Source organism: Sceloporus undulatus, chromosome 7, assembly GCF_019175285.1.
Source record: "Sceloporus undulatus isolate JIND9_A2432 ecotype Alabama chromosome 7, SceUnd_v1.1, whole genome shotgun sequence".
Taxonomy (NCBI): domain Eukaryota; kingdom Metazoa; phylum Chordata; class Lepidosauria; order Squamata; family Phrynosomatidae; genus Sceloporus; species Sceloporus undulatus.
Window position 1 is genome coordinate 17,772,140 of NC_056528.1, and position 16,372 is coordinate 17,788,511.

Consider the following 16,372-nt stretch of genomic DNA (forward strand, 5'->3'; position numbering starts at 1 on the left):
ATTGAAGCCCATGAAAGTCCAGGGTGCTGAGATACAAGACCTGTCTGCATGACTAACATGGCTGTATCTCTGGATCCTCCAAAGTGGCCCTTATGGGTGGCACCTTGGCCATTTGCATCTGAGGAAGTCAACTCAAGCCTAGGAAGGTCCGTGGCCATGCTGCCTCCCTCTTCCCTATTATAGGCAAAGGCTTTGTGGCCAAAGCATAGTAGCCTCAGTTGATCATCTTGGCTTTGGGGATATTTGCCGCCTTCCTCTCTTTCTGCCGCCTTCTGAACAGCTCTTCTAATGTCCAATTGAAATCTCCTCTCCTGTCAGTCAAAGCCATTAGGTCTGGTCCCACCCTCTGGGCAGCAGAAAGTAAACTGCCCCTTCTCTCTGGGCAGCAGCCCTTGAGGCATTTAAAGAGGGCGAGAGTGGAGGAAAGGGTGGAGTCTTGTCCTTCCCAGGAGACTCAGGCAAAAGCAAACTGCTCCGGTCTTTCCTGGCTTGTTTGTCCTTCTGCGTTTCCGCCATCTTGACTGCGCAGTGTACCTGTTTCCATCTGCGCAGCATTAGGGCTATGTCACAACAACCCTGCCAGGCGGGTCGGCCTCGGAGGCAGTGACCGGCCCAAGAGTTCCTAGTGAGAACATTAAATGTGAACCTCTGAAATCAATGCAGACGCTGTAACCATTACATTTTTCCTCAGTTGCTTTCTGGAGACATTTGTTGCTTTTCTCTTGAACATTAAGCTGCTTTTATGATATGTATTTACATCCTGTTTCTGTTCCAAAGAGTAATGCACATAGTTTCCCTTCCACAATAACTCTCAGGTGAGTTAGCCTAATAGTGGGATCATCCCCTGAGCTTTGCAGCCAAAGGGTGATTTGAACCCAGGCCTTACTTGCCCAGGCAGAGGACCCTTCAGGGCTGAGTAGCAACTGGAACCTGGCTCTCCCCAGTCCTGTTTCAATGGTCTAACCACAGAGACGTTGCAAACAGTCCCCTTCCCCTCCTCAGCAACCAATGAGGATGCCTTCGTTCCCTTTGAGCGGGAGTTTGCTTGGCAGGTTGCAAGAGAAATTGTCTCTAGGAAACAGGCTTGCAGTTCAATACTGTGTTCTGGGTCTGCTTCCTTAGCTCCTTGCAGATTGGAGTCTTTCCACGATCCCTTTGTGTGGGGATATTGAAAGACACATGCGCTGTCTTTTTTTCCAAGCTCCCACAACAACTAAATGTACCTTTTATAGGCACCATGTATATTCAGAAAACGGTATGCTAGTATAACAACGGTTGGCATTCTGCTCGGGACGTAACATATTTGTAAATGGCCGTACATGTACACGACATTGAATTGAGTAGTTTTGCAACATCCGTATTCAACCTAGGGCTGCTGTGATGTTACAGCACAGGCATCTGTTCCATAGTGGTAGCCAGTGGAATGACTGATGCTTCACAACGCAATGTGCAGTTGACAACTGTGCATTGGGGTGCTCCACATTGTGCATCTGGACACTGGCAACAGGGTGCTGGGACACAACATGTGCAGTCCATACATATAACAAACTCTAGGTGCACATTGGAGCACTCTTGACAATACCTGGATGTGCATCTCCACAATTCACTGAAAGGGCTTCATTGCATTTCTGCAACATAGATATGGATTTGTAAAGTTGGAGAACATAGACTGTGATGAAGGGTCTTGACCAGCATTGCATCTCTGAAAGAGGGTTTTGTGCATAGGTGCACTGCAAAAGACAAATACATCAGCAGCAAGTCAAGCCTGAACTCTCCCTAGAAACCGGAATGACCAAACTGAGACTGTCATATTCTGGACATATGGGAATGCAGTAGTGAAAAGAAGGCAGACCAAGGAAGCCACAGCCCTAAGTTTGCAGGATCTGAGCAGGGATATCAATAACAGAGTAATTTGGAGGTCTCCCATTCATAGGGATCTCATAAAGTCAGAGTTGCCTTGATGACAGTTAGCAGCAAGAGTGAAAACACTGTAAGATTAAACTATCTGGAGAGTCAAAATGTCTTTATGCTGAAAAGTAAGCACTAACAATAAGGAGGACATGCCATACATGTTTGCCAACCCTGAAAAGGACTCTGATAGTCATCTCTTGTGCCTCAATTGGTGTAGGCCCCTAAAAGTCTTCTGAGATTATCTTTTGGTCCATATATATATATATATACTGTATATATATATATATATATATGGGAGGGAGTGATCCTACAGGTAAGTTTTTTTAGAGGTTGTAAACAGCGCTTTGATTTGGGATTGGAAATGGACTGGCAGCTGGTATGGTTTCACATCTGCTAGCATGATGTGGATAAATCTACCAGTCCTACCCTGAAACGTTCCTGTTAGAGCCTTCTTGGCTCATGGTTGTGTTGTTTGATGTGCGGAGAACATTTGTGCTGACCAGAAATCTATTCCTCTTTCTAGCGCTTGTGTGACTACGTGTGTGACCTGCTTCTGGAAGAATCTAATGTGCAGCCCGTCTCTACACCGGTTACAGTCTGTGGCGACATACATGGGCAGGTGAGATTTCGCATCCCATGCACCATTCCTTTACAGTGTCCCTTCCAGCACAAGAGAGGAAGGGCTAAGGCTTGCAAGCATGTCCCACATTGTGCCAGTTTTAATCTAGGGAGAAAAGGAACAAGAACTGGATGCAAGGGAGGGCAAACTGTGGATATTTCTAGATATTTTGGACTGCAGAACCATTGGTTGTGGCTTCTGAGTGTTGAAAGCCCAAAACATCTGGAGATGCAGAGGTTTCTCTTTGATGCCTTAGGATTTAGAAAGAAACTGGTGTTCCTGTTCACATTTATGAATGCTAATATCACTAAGCGTTCTAAGAAATGTATTTACATTTGTGGCACTGAGCATCAACTGCCTGCACCTTATTCTGTTGAGTCTGTGATTATTCAATCAAAAACCATTCAACCCTACTGTATATTTTGTTAACAAAAGGATCAACTTTATACCTGTATGGAATTCACAGCGATTCAGTGTAAATATATTCTACAAACGGTAAAGACCTACCTAGCTAAAAATCTCCTGCTGCTTTTTGTCTTTCAGTTTTATGATTTATGTGAATTATTCAGAACCGGAGGCCAAGTCCCTGACACAAACTACATATTTATGGTATGTATAAATGGCATTTGAAAAAATACATAGACCGCCCCCCCGGTAAAGCAGGGAGCTGTTCATATTGTACTGGCCCCTGTTCTCTTGCTCCATGCGTCTTGCCTCTTTGCTTTTAACTTTTAGTCCAATGAGGGCTAGTGGAAAAGGAAATAAAACAATTAGGTCCTGTCAACAATAGTTAGAGTTTTTTCTGCTGTACTTACTGTGCAATATCCACTTAAACGTTGTTTTAATTGCAGGGTGATTTTGTAGACAGAGGCTATTACAGCCTAGAGACGTTTACTTACCTTCTTGCCCTGAAAGCCAAATGGCCCGATCGCATCACTCTCCTGCGTGGAAATCATGAAAGCAGGCAGATAACACAAGTGTATGGATTTTATGGTAGGTTTCCCATCTGAAAAAACAGTTCTTGGTTACACTCAGCATAAAAACTGTGATGATTGACTTTGTTTTCCCAGAAGTTCTTGATTTTTTAAAAATGGGATTATAGATAAGGGGTTTTATCACAACTAAAAGAAAAATGAGCTTTGTATTGAAATATATAACAACATCCCAGGGCCACATGCTCCATGTTCCTGACAGAAAAACTGCCACAAAACATTTATCATCTTCTTTTTCTCTGTAATAGATGAATGCCAAACGAAATACGGCAATGCTAATGCCTGGAGATACTGCACCAAAGTGTTTGACATGCTCACAGTAGCAGCGGTAAGAGGCTGTTAGTTTTATTACGCGCTTTCGGGTTGTTTCTAACTTAATAGCAACTCTAAGGCAAACCTGTCATAGGGTTTTCTTGGCCTGATTTGTTCAGAGGGGCATTGTCTTCCTCATGAGACTGAAAGAGTATGACTGACCCAAGGCCATCTCATGGGTTTCCATGGCTGAGTGGGGATTTGGTCTCTCAGAGTCCTGTTCCAACAGTCAAACTGCTACACAGGCTCTCTATGTTTGTAGTGTATCTTTTAATAATTGAAACTGAGGAACATTGAATGTAGCCAGCTCTTCATTCTGAAAACCGGCCCCAAAGGGTTTCCTAGGCCTCCAGATCTGGTTTTAGGGCCACACAGTTGACTGCAGCAGAGAGGGGACTAACCTCCTTCCAGTTGCACTGGATTTTATTGTTCTCCCAGCAGAAGTCTATTGTTGGACACTGTCTTCTCAAACCATACATTTCCTCAAGTATCTCCTGAATTTCACATTTATAGGGCTAATAACATCCTATCCCTCTGTTTGTTCTCAAGTTAATAGACGAGCAGATCCTGTGTGTGCATGGAGGCCTATCCCCAGACATCAAAACGCTAGATCAGATCCGAACCATTGAGCGTAACCAAGAGATTCCGCACAAAGGAGCCTTCTGTGACCTTGTCTGGTCGGACCCAGAAGACGTCGACACGTGGGCCATTAGTCCTCGAGGGGCAGGCTGGCTCTTTGGAGCCAAAGTCACCAATGAGGTAACGGAATAAAAGCGGAGCGCCAGCTTATAAAAGGGTCAGTTTATCAGTTATTTGCTGGGCAGCAGTTCTGGAGAAAGCATGGCAGGTATGCAGTCATTTGCAAATATGTCAGATGCATACAGTATATTGTTTTAATCAAGGCAACTTGTCAGCACTGAATCCTGTTTTGCTTGTTCAGGGGTGGAAATATGAGATCTATGGGAATGTTTTCTTGCTCTCAAGACAATATAGGGCAAAACCTTTCCCTCCATCTTATTCCTGACCTGATGCCTTAATAATATTCGGTGGCCAGTGTACATCTGTTTGGCATTACTTTATTGAAACTCATATTTACGACTCTTTGTACACAGTGATCCAAAGGATAGCATTTTATCCAGTTGCGCATGGAAAATGCTTCTCCTGTGGGATTACATTGGTCTCATGAACAATTGCCGAGACTTTTCTTCTGGGCTATAACTGTTGTCTTTCCTTCCCGCTTTAAATCCCACCAGTTTGTGCACATCAACAACCTGAAGCTCATTTGCCGGGCGCACCAGCTGGTGCACGAAGGCTACAAGTTCATGTTCGACGAGAAGCTGGTGACGGTGTGGTCTGCCCCGAACTACTGCTACCGCTGCGGAAATATCGCCTCCATCATGGTCTTCAAAGACGTAAATACGAGGGAACCCAAACTCTTCCGCGCCGTCCCCGACTCGGAGCGCGTGATCCCGCCACGGACGACCACGCCGTACTTCCTCTGAGACATTGGCCCTGTGGTTGTTTCCCCCCTTCTCCTCCGTGACATACTTTTTATGGAGCACTTTGCTGCTGAAATGCTGCCTCTTGCCTTTTTTTAATGTTTAAATTATCTAAATGTGTTGTATGTCGTCCGTAGCGGCGCGTCTCTTCATCTCCCTCCGTACAAACACACACGCCTCTCGTCGCACGCCTTTCCTATCAGAGTGCTTTCGACATGTCCCTTAAAGCACTTAACCTTGCTGTTTTATAGTGCTTATGGTTTGCTTTTTCGACTCCTCCGGGAGGGAAAAACTAAACCCTGGATTTCCCCTTCGAATGAAATAAAAACAGAGCAAGACACCAGAACTAGCCTGAGCTCCTTCTTTCATCCAGACATTTGTCGTCGGGGAAGCGCTCTCTTTCTTTGTTTCGGATAACGTTTTAAGAGATTTCAGCAGCAAAGTTGTCTTTCGCGTGCGCAGCGGGGCTTTTCCCAGGTCCCTTTCGTCCGCACGCGTCCGAGGCGTGAAAGCAAATTGCCCCGCTTTGTATTTTGTTTTAATCTGGTCTGAATAAGTGGTTTCAAAGTGGTTTCAAAGCTTGCCTCCCTGATTTAGGGCTTGGGTTTCTTTGAGGGTTTGTTTTTATTTTTTAGGATCCCGAGGAAAACGCTGAAGCTTGCTGCAGGTATTCGGATTTGTACATTAAAATAATTGTTCTGATTGGTTGTTTTTTTCTTCTCCTCCTTCTTCTCAGATACCTTGTATTTTTTAATAAAGCCGTATCTCGAACTCTGCCTCCAGGTTCAAACCTTCGAAATAAAAGCCTACGTTGTTGACGCGAATGTCCTGGCCTTTCATTTTCAAGCCTTAAAGATGGATTTCGGATTGAACGTTGATTATCCCCTTTGGGTTCTGTTTCTAGATGATGCAGCGATGGAAGCGCCGAAGGCTTATAAAGCGTTACGCTTTCTGCTGAGGGAGGTCTGAAAGACACTGTGGAGAGCGTCCAGTTTGAGAGCGCTTTAACTGCCCTGGCTCAATGCTAGGGAATCCTGGGAAATGTAGTTTTGTGTGAGACGTCGCCTGCAGCCGCACGGCAGAACTAATCCAGTTTTGGCACCACTTGCCACGGCTCAAAGCTATGGGATGCTGCTGGGAACTACAGCTTTGTGAGACATTGGCTGCAACTGCCATGGCTGAAGGTGTGAGGGAATGCTGGGAACGGTAGTTTGCCTTCTCTTCCCACCCACGTGACCCTCAGCCCCGCCCCTCTCAACCGCCACAGGCGGTTGAGAGGGGCGGGGTTGAGGGTCACGTGGGTGGGAAGAGAAGGCACCAATCAAATCGAAGAAAAAACCCCAAGGCGAAGCTCCTCCCCTTTCCCCCCAGCTCTCTTCCCCCCTCCCAACCTCGACGCACTCCATTGGCTGAGGGAGCCTCTACGGCCACGCCCCCTTCCCCGGCCAGGCGGGGTTTCCGTTTCCGGCGTGAGCGACGCTGGAAAGCAGTCAGTAGCGTTTCTGCCGCCGCCGCTGAAGGGAGTCCTTCGTGAGGCCGCCATGGCGCGGAGCTCGCTCTCCTCGCGCTTCCGCCGCCTCGACATCGACCAGTTCGACGAGAACCGCTTCGTGGAGGAGGCCGAGGCCGGGAGCGGAGCGGGAGCGGCGGCGGCGGAGGAGGGAGAGGAGGAGGAGGAAGGCCTCGGGCCGGAGGTGGAGGCTGCGCTGCGGCAATATCCTTTCCGGGGAAGGCGTTGGGAAGCATTGGAAGGGACTGAGGAGCTGGAGCCATGTCTCCAAAGGAGGGCGGCTGAAAGGGTGAAGGGTCTGGTCCCCTGGCTCTCGGAAAGGAGCTAAGGAATGAAAGGCATAGGTAGAGGATGAGGGATCTAGGAGTCCAAGTAGACCACGAGCTGAACGAGAGTCAATGCTGTGATGCAGCAGCTAACAAGGCCAATGCGATCCTAGGCTGCATCAATAGAAGTCTAGTGTCCAGATCAAGGGAAGTCATAGTGCCACTCTATGCTGCTTTCCTCAGGTCCCACCTGGAATAATATTGTGTCCAGTCCTGGGCAAAGCAATTCGAAAAGGACGTTGAGAAGTGTGTCCAAAGAAGAGACCAAAATGGTGAAGGGTCTGGAAACCATGCCCTATAAGGAAGGACTTTAGGGAATTGCTGGGGATGTTCAGCCTGGAGAAGAGAAGGTTAGAGGTGATAGAAGAGCCCTGTTTAAATACTTGAAGGGATGTCATTTTGAGGAGGGAGCAAGCTTGGACCCAGAGCAATGGATGCAAGCTCCAGGAAAAGAGACTCCAGCTCAATGTTAGGAGGAACTTCCTGAGAGTAAGAATGAAATTTTATGTCTCAAAGAGCAGTGGATTCTCCTTCTTTAGAGGCTGCCTTTAAGCAGAGGCTGGATGGCCATCTGTCAATGGGGATGCTTTGATTGGGAGTTCCTGCATGGCAGAATAAAGGGGTTGCACTGGATCAGGGCCCTATCTGGGTCTCCTACAACTCTATGATAAAGGGCCTGGTTGGGTTGATGGGGGCACAGGCTCCTCACTCCCCTTCCCATGTCCTTTGGGGTTTGTTTTTCTTACTCCACTGACTTAGAATCTTGCAACACATTGCAGAAATAATCCACTTTGACACCATTTTAACTGCCTTGGCTCCATTCTAGGGAATCCCAGGAGCTGTAGTTTTGTGAGCCATTTAGCTTTCTCTGGCCCAAGGCACTGCAGAAATAACCCACGTTGACACTGCTTTAACTGCCCTGGTTCAGTGGAGACCAAAGAGGTTAAGGGGGTTCATTCAAGGTAACCATGCCTGTGTTATCTTTGAAAGCTAACAGATTGGGTGCTTGAACTGGGGCCAAAACACACTGCGGAAATACTCCAGTTCAAAACCACTTTAACAAACTACAGTTCCCAGGTTTCCCCAGCCCTAAGGCAGGGCAACTAAAGCGGTCTCAAACTGGATTACTTCTGCAGTGTGCTTGGGCCCAGTGTCTGCAAACGGGTGCGGTCAGGAAAGGTGAAAAGAGCTTAAAGACAAGGCAGTGTTTCAGGGCAAATGGCTGAAGGTATGAAGGTGAGCCCCACCCTGAGGCCTGTCCCTGGTCTGCCAGCCATGGCAAGGGCTGTGATGCATGCGTCTGTCATGCGGAATCAGGCGCGGCAAGAAGGCACTTGTCTGGCTGGATTCAAGCGACAAAGGTGAGCTTGCCTTGGTCAGGCAGGGGCAGCGCATGGTGGCTCAATTCTGTCTTGTCAGAATGAAATAATACATTTATACTCTAACCTAACTCTCCTCTCAGGAAGGAAAGTACTGGTATGTTACACACCTAGTGACTTTTACACACTTTTATGGGTGCAGGCACTATGCTCTACTAAGCTGCTGGGGTTAATGCTGTGTGGCAACTTCCCTTGGGCTGCCATTGCATACATCTAGTCAAAATAACCCCATAGGTTCCCCAGGATAAGCGTTAGGAGGCACAAGCGTGAGAGGGAATTCGGCTCAAAAGAGCAGAATTAAGAGCAGAAATGGTGAAGATGGTCTGAATTTTTCAACTAGATCCTTGCCAGCTGGGTGTGTGTTGTGTGTGTGTATAACAATGCGGCTCTTCCAGGTGCTGCATCTCTGCTCTGTTTGGCCTTTACCATGGTTCCACACTCGCTTGCCATTGTGTTCGTAAGCTCTTCTTTTGGCTAAATAGAAAACAGTTGTCTCTGTTATGGATAGGACAGGATTTAAAGTTGGCGAAACCCAATCCCTTCTTGGTTGGTTGTACTGGATATGAGAGCAGTTTGCTCAAGGTAGACTCTTGTCTTTTTTAATGACTCCATTCTTGGAGCTGTTATGATAAATTCTGTAATCTAAAGTAGGCCACAAAATTATAAACTAACATCTCACAAAGAGAATTACTTTTTCATTTAGTTGTTAATGGTGCTGTATTACACACTTTTCTGTAGGGCTCCAGTAGTCCCTCTATACAACTATCACCACTAAGAAGCATCCAAGACAGCTTGCTTGTTACTAGATTCCCTTGCAGCCCACAACCTCAGGTATGTGTAGAGCCACAACAAGGTGTAAAAGAATGGAATAGTACCTTGAACACAGCACAACTCAAGGACCGAGGGTTTTCTGCAATGCAGAGATTTTGTAAATTTGAGCGTGGTTCCAGATAAGTCGATGTAAAGGATTCATTTTTTTTTCCAGACAGTGAAATTGGAAAAACAGTGCTTTGCTGTCAGTATAGAAATCCTGTTTTAAGGATGTGAAAGATTCTCTTATGGAATGAAACAAGACTGTGAAAATGCCATGGCTGATGAATGAAAGCAAACCATTTTGAGTTGGTGTTTGAGGAAGAAAGAAGCATCCCATCCCCTTCTGCTGCTGTGCTGTAACTCCTCAAAGGCTAGTATGCTTTGCAGTGAGCAAGTGAAGCCAAACTGATGTACAGAGGCTCGAAATAACTCTGCTGCCAGCCTCCTGGGGACATAACCCAGATTGGTGCTTATGCAAAAAGTCCTTTTGGGAAAGGAGAGCAAAAACTTCTCATGGATAAAATCCATTGAGGACGAGAGAACTTGGAAGATCTATTGCCAGGTGAAATAGTATTGGGAAGAGTTAAGTGTCTAGTGATTTTTGGTACATATGTGGTGTTTTAAACAATGTGTGTCTTGTCTGTACCAACTAATCTGTTTCAAAAACATCAGCAGCTGTCCCTTTGCTGTCTTTCTTTACTCCAAGGCACTTACATAAGCAATAAAAAAACCTTTTGGAAAAGGATTAGCAGAATCATATTTGTTGTAATACAGGAAGAGTTAGACAAGACAGGTCCAGTGATACTTAAGAGTTGAGTCTCCTTCATTGGATGCTCTGTAGAGTTCTTTAACTCTACAGAGCTCTGATTTTGGTCAAAGAAATTCCCCTGACAGTATCACTGTGAACAGTTGCTCCAGGTGCAGGGATTCAGTTTTGATACTTGGAGCAACATGCACTTGCAATAAGTGATGTGTAATGAAGAAAATTCTCAGAGAACCCTTGCTCAGCAGTTGCAAGACTTGTTCAAGTTTAAACGTCTTTAGTTTTCTATTAAGTGAGGTTGTTTGACCTCAAGGGACATCTTGACCCGACTCGTCCCCAAAAATGTTTCAGTGGCTTTGGTAAAGGGGGAATTCTGTCATTTCCTTTGCTCAAAAGCAAAGTATGCCACTTCATAACTGGTGCCTCTAAGTCTTCTTATTTCTTTAGGGTTTCCCAATGGCAAACTGAAACATTCTCCATTGAGAACCAACTGTAGAGCAAGTGCTGGGTGAGCCAGGCTCAGAGCATAGTGCTGGTTTTGTGTGTTGTGTTTAAACTCCTTTAGTTCCTTGACTGGCTTTGCTGCACAGGAGACATGCTCAGGGCATTCCACGCAGCTCTGCGGAATTCTCCTGTTAATACAAAGAACCAAGCCGCAAAGGTAAGGGGAATCGTTGGGGGTGGGATGTCACTGTCTTGACATGGCAAATGCCAATAGGACCGAATCCTTACAAACTGCTTGTATTGTAAGAGCACACTTGAAAACTCCAGTGAAGTCAGTTTCCCCCATCTGGGACCTCATCCTACTTTTCATGTGTCTCTGTCTCTCTTTAGGAGCGGGCCCAAGAAGTGGTGCTGAAGGTCCTAACCTCTTTTAAAGGGAGTGAGATCGAGCAGGCGGTGAACTCCTTAGACAGCAACGGTATTGACTTGTTAATGAAATACATATATAAAGGATTTGAAAAACCAACAGACAATAGCAGTGCAATACTACTTCAGTGGCATGAAAAGGTATGTAATGTCTCTCCTTCAGATTGAAGGTGGGCCGCAGTTCATAGTTTGACAGACCAAGGAGCTATCCCTCTTTTCTGAAGTGCTGTCTCTTTCCTTAGACACTCCTCCTCTAACTTCCTAAAATTCTCTTACCTAAAACAAGTCAGTTTGTTCAACTCATCAATAAGTTGGACCAAGAAATAGAATAAGGCTTTGTATGTGTATTCCAGAACAAGATAAATGCCCGCTTAAACTTGTATGAGAGATAGTGCTTTGGGTCGTGCCGCAGCTTGGTAAATGAAGCCTTCAGTTATCTTGTTTGTAGAAAACAAGGGAGAGAGGTTCAGCAGAACACATTCAGACATGCAAATGCTAATGCCAGAAGTGTGCAAAGAAAAGCGTTGTTGTTTGTACAGTATCTTTTGCATGCATACCTTTGGCTTTTATACATGACAAGAGTGTGGCTGTGTGCCTTGGTCCTGCTAATTGTTATGAGCTCATGACTACACTCATTGTATGGAATTACTTTGCCTCAAGTGCAGGATGGAAAACATAACTTGTCAAGCTGAAGTCATCCCTGTGGCAGTGGCACAGTGTTAGGTGTGAATCTCCCTTGCTTACAAGTACAGGGATGGTCTATACTGGACTTTTAAAGATGCAGTTTGCTTTTCAAGTATATGTACCAGTGGGTGGATAGATCAGAACATGTTCTCATGACAACATGAAACTGAGTTTTGCTTGCTCTCTTGTTTCCAATGGAAACGGCAGCATGTGGCTGGTGGGGACTGTTGCTTGGGGGCGGGTGGGTTGTGAATTCTGATGGCTGGCTCCCACATGGTCCCACTTCCCACATAGGAAGGGTTGCCACAGCTCTTTCCCAGCAGCAGAGCATTTCCACGTGACATTTGGTATGGATCCTAGGCTGAACTTTCCTTTTACATCCTTCTCCAAGGCTAGAAGTGCAGAAAGGAATGCCTGTCTTGTGGTTTTGTGCAGTTACCAAGAGCAAATGCATCCGGCTGAAGGCAGGAAGCTGCACCAGCCTAAATCAGTTTCGACCGTGGGGTTGAGTCTGGTCTTGACACAAAAAAATACAGAGTGTTACAGCTTCCTGCCTTCCTTTCATTTTCTTGTTTAACTGCAGCAGGCAAGAGGTGGGAAAATACTAATAATTTCCCCTTTGTGCTTTTTCTGAGTTGTTCATGTGGGTTAAGTCCACTTTGCTGAGCTTGGGGAGCATCAAGATTCAAATACTACTCTAGAAAGCTCAGGTTCTACAGATGCTGCGTGTTCAGCTCATGTTTGGCTCTTTTGCTGTTGCTTCATGTTTTGTGGTACAATGAGAATCTTTCATGGATAGTTGCATGTTGAGTAAATGTATAGAATAAATCTCTTTCTGTAAATACTTAAGAAGTACTGTTTGTCATAGTGTTGGGTAAATTACCAGATAGGCACATTTAGCTTGAATGAATATAGTTTGATTCCCAAACCACTGCTTAGTTGTAGCTGGATAGAACTTGCTTACTACTCCACTGGATCCTGCTTCGCAACTTCTTCCTTTATCCACAACTGCTGACTGGAGGAAGAGAGTTGTTCTGGCAGTGCTAAGGCAGCAAAAGACCACATTCCAAACTATATGGAGTTACTTAACTGGTTTCAGGAGGTGGGGAGCTTCTCCCCCTAGAAAGCAGAAAAGACTCCTGTCTTCTCACAATGCTTATCCTACTTTTCTAAAGAGAAATTCCTTGGGGCTAAGGACAGACAGAGCAAACATTAATAATAAGATTAATTTAAAAACGTAGCTTAAAAAGAAGCCCAGGAGAAAAAGGCATTGCTCTGTCTAGCCAGTTCTAAGTGAGGTGGTTAGCTAAGGAAGTGTCATGCAAGTTAAGGAGAGAACGTAAAGATTGCTTTCTAGGCCCCTGGTTGGATCTTGAACGAACAGCAACAGAAAGAAGAGGTTCTACATAATAAACGGAGATTAGTATTTTAAGCATGAAGTAAAACTCTCCTTTTCCTGGTTTCTCTGGGTCACTAACTCTTGTTTCTTTCTTTTCACTCTCCCAGGCATTAGCAGTAGGTGGATTAGGATCCATAGTCAGAGTTCTTACTGCACGAAAAACTGTTTAAAAGGCCATGTTCACTTGAGTTGAGACACCCGGGAACTCTTTTGGAGCCAGCGGGAGGAACTGGCTACACCGACACTTTGGTCCATCCTTCTGGGAACCACAATCTACTGAAATACTCTGGGGGGGGGGGGGTCTCCTTCCTTTCTTGGAGCAAAGTCTTTTTAACCACCAAGGTGGGAGGGGGAGGTTTTATGTGTTAATGTTTTCTGACTATCGGATTCTTCAAGAGCCGGGAGGGGACTACCTGCGACCTGCGCTGCAAAGGGAAGAGGGGTTGGCACATGTGTGGACATGCCTGTCTCCGGAACGGCTACTGCTCCAGCCCACTGTGTGTATGTGCGTGCGTGAGAGAGTTTAATTTAAATTTAACAAATGTTTGTGGTGGTGTCAGAAGCAACAAGCATCTGTTTTGCGGGGTTGGAGAAGGGTTTTTCTTATGCAAGAGGGCTTTTTGTACATAGGTAAGAATAGCTGGGCTAAGTATGGAGTTGGTTTCATGTAAAGTGCCTGCTGCTCTATCAAAATAAAGTTCTTGGATGGTTAGAATAAACCAGCTATGGATTTCAATGCTATGGGCTTCTGCCTCCTCTGTGTATGTTGTACGTATGTAACAGATCACTCCTAGACCAGTTTTACTAGTTGGAAACTAGGCTTCTAGCCCAGCAGCATTCTTTCCTGAAAGCTTCAAGCCCAGTTTCTGCTTTACAGCTTCCCATTGAATTCTATGCAGTAAAGAGCAAGAAAAAATATGAAACTAAAATTCCCCACATTCCAACCCATCCTTAAGTTTGTAGAATTAGCTCTTATTTTTCCAAATCCCATTCATAAGATCACTGTATAGTGAAAAGGCCCTGGGGTAGTAAAGAGATTAGTACTTTTCATTGCATATGTACTATATAAGACACAAGCATCCTGGTCCCATTATGGCTAACTAGATGCCTCTGAGAAGGCAGCACAGTAACCCACCCCAGCAGCAGTTCATATTCAGAGGTATATGAACCTCTGATGCTGGACTGGTAAGTTGTGACATGTTAGCCATAAAAGAGCTGCTGGAAACAGATACTTGATGACAGCCAATCTGCCCCATAGCTTGTCTTGATAAAATCATAGCCCAGAGATCAGCCCTATGCCAGAAAGAGAAGGGAGGGAGGTATGGGTTTCCAAAATCCAGGGTTGGCCAGATTTTCCAAGAATAGATGCTCTTCTTAAGGTCATCATCACATTAAGAGGTATAGCTCTTTCAAATATCTGGCAGTTCTAAAGTTAAATATATACAAACAAGGGAACAGGCAAGAAGATAAATAAGTGAGCCTCACGGTTTAATCAAAAATGTATTGCACCACAAATTAGGTTTCTAGAAGCCATTACATAATATAATCCATATGTACACTGAATGAGTCGGCTAGCCAAGTGTCCCTAAATGCCTTTTTGCTATATACATACGCCGTAGGTGGTTTGTGTTTCCTTTGTACAAGAAGAAAAAGTGCATTAGTTGCTGCTATGAATAAATATACACACCTCATTCTTGCTCTTGAAAGCTCACAAGAATTCAGCACTAAGGCTACTACAGTCTGTCCATGAGGGTTTCTATGCAATACCATGACAGTGGTTCTTGAGCAGTATCAGGAGACCCAATTGCTACAAATTTTACTCCATGCTCTTGATAAAGAAAAATGCAATCCCCTCATTGAATTTTCCTTGGTAAGACGTTGCTCAAAATACTGTTGCTTTGCAACATGCAGTAATAACCGGAACTGCAACCTGCTGCATTACACGGTTGGTGTTCCTGTACAGTATGTAGCATCACTAAATACACTGGTTAGGTTATTAAAAAAATAACAACCCTGCAGTTTGTAAACTAAGGGCGTAGTGTGTTGTTTTTGGTTACTCAATAAAGGAAAAAAATCAACAGCAGTTTCTTGGAATAAGTCCAGCTGAATACAATAGCCCTCAAACAGCAACACAGAGTTAGAAAAAGTTACTTCTTGTCTACAACTTCCAGAACCTCATCAGACAGCTTTCATGCTGGGAGTTGTAGACCAAGTACATGCCCAAACTGGTTAAAAGTTAACTGCAATTGTGTGACCCAGTCCATCAATTAAAGAGTAATAACACAGGACCAATGCTTCTTGAGCCAGTTGTGGGTGAAACCTATTCTAGGATATGTTTTCAGAGGCTGGTGCACATCACTGGGTCACTAGCCCTTCCTACTCCCTCCAGTGTGAATACAGTTCCAGATAAGCAGACCTGCTTTAATAGCAATTCTGTCAAGGAGTCAGGTTTTGGTGCCTTGTCTTAATACTAAGCTCTCTGTTCCCGCTTTTAAAATGAGTGGCTGCCATCCACTTCCCAGTCTGTACATTGCTACACATTTAATACACCAGTTTAAAAGGCAAGAGTATTGTCATAACGACGATTTAAAATTATTTTTCTGTAAGAAAAATAAAGCTGGCCAGCTCTTAAAAAGTTGTGCTCTCCAGCCGGTGGCCTAGGATGCCCGTTCCAGAGAGGTTGAACGCACCAGACACTGCAGTCATAGGAAAGTCATGTTCATAAGCAAGGGAGGTGTTAAGTCTGAGAAGACCAAATAACTTCCCATTCCTAGGGGAAGTTGGGAAGGATGCAAACACAAGACCCACTGGTTGCTTCCGGTACATTGTTGGGGTAGTCCGTGCTACCAATTACTGCCACCACATGGCCCACCCTGATGGATGTGATTCCCAAAGGTGTCGCCAGTTACAGCAAAGAACATTGGTTTTCCAGTACAGCTTTGTAAACATGTTCTCCCCCCAAAGTTCTTGTACAAAATACTGCGGTGAGAGCAAGTAAGACCTCAGTGGATGCAGCATCCTTCTCACAGGAAAAAAAAAGCAACTTGAGGCAGGCAAAGCAGCACATCCTCAGGGTCTTTTACAACCAAGGCGTCCTTGGACTTGAGATAGAAGGTCGGATACTACCCCTGGGAGGTGGCTTTGACCCAAACCAGGACATCTGGGTAGGGGGAAAGCACAATATAAATCAGGATACGGTGATTCTATGGCATACCTTTTTAAGTGTCAGCATTCACAGATGTGGCAGTTCCCAGCATCTAATGTGGACATTCATTGCTAATGACCCCAGAAATAG

The 16,372-nt window shown here is 45.0% G+C and overlaps 3 protein-coding genes across 5 annotated transcripts in view; 2 read left to right on the plus strand and 1 right to left on the minus strand.

Annotated features, from left to right (window-relative positions):
- PPP6C (protein phosphatase 6 catalytic subunit) overlaps positions 1-6,151 on the plus strand; it is a 6,653-nt gene extending 502 nt beyond the window's left edge. Inside the window, exons 2-7 of the mRNA XM_042480322.1 lie at positions 2,435-2,530; positions 3,074-3,139; positions 3,382-3,523; positions 3,771-3,850; positions 4,384-4,593; positions 5,088-6,151. Of these exons, the coding sequence (XP_042336256.1) occupies positions 2,435-2,530; positions 3,074-3,139; positions 3,382-3,523; positions 3,771-3,850; positions 4,384-4,593; positions 5,088-5,336 (843 nt within the window). The 3' untranslated portion in view covers positions 5,337-6,151. The remainder of the gene's footprint in view (positions 1-2,434; positions 2,531-3,073; positions 3,140-3,381; positions 3,524-3,770; positions 3,851-4,383; positions 4,594-5,087) is intronic.
- A 648-nt stretch (positions 6,152-6,799) lies between these two features.
- On the plus strand, positions 6,800-13,818 carry ARPC5L (actin related protein 2/3 complex subunit 5 like). The gene is made up of 4 exons (XM_042477804.1): positions 6,800-7,047; positions 10,713-10,785; positions 10,959-11,135; positions 13,185-13,818. The coding sequence occupies exons 1-4, from the start codon at positions 6,875-6,877 to the stop codon at positions 13,245-13,247; spliced, it is 486 nt and encodes a 161-aa protein (XP_042333738.1). The 5' UTR covers positions 6,800-6,874; the 3' UTR covers positions 13,248-13,818.
- A 721-nt stretch (positions 13,819-14,539) lies between these two features.
- Positions 14,540-16,372, minus strand: part of GOLGA1 (golgin A1) — a 31,910-nt gene continuing 30,077 nt past the window's right edge. For all 3 annotated transcript variants that reach the window (XM_042477797.1, XM_042477795.1, XM_042477796.1), the window contains one exon: positions 14,540-16,237. In XM_042477797.1, the coding sequence (XP_042333731.1) occupies positions 16,157-16,237 (81 nt within the window). In that variant the 3' untranslated portion in view covers positions 14,540-16,156. The remainder of the gene's footprint in view (positions 16,238-16,372) is intronic.

Excerpts from the sequence above, each read along its gene's own strand:
- ARPC5L (XM_042477804.1), top strand. The coding sequence starts at position 6,875 with ATGGCGCGGAGCTCGCTCTCCTCGCGCTTCCGCCGCCTCGACATCGAC. Across the intron at positions 7,048-10,712 it reads GTGGAGGCTGCGCTGCGGCA|AGGAGACATGCTCAGGGCAT; the intron begins ATATCCTTTCCG and ends GCTTTGCTGCAC. Across the intron at positions 10,786-10,958 it reads CAAAGAACCAAGCCGCAAAG|GAGCGGGCCCAAGAAGTGGT; the intron begins GTAAGGGGAATC and ends GTCTCTCTTTAG.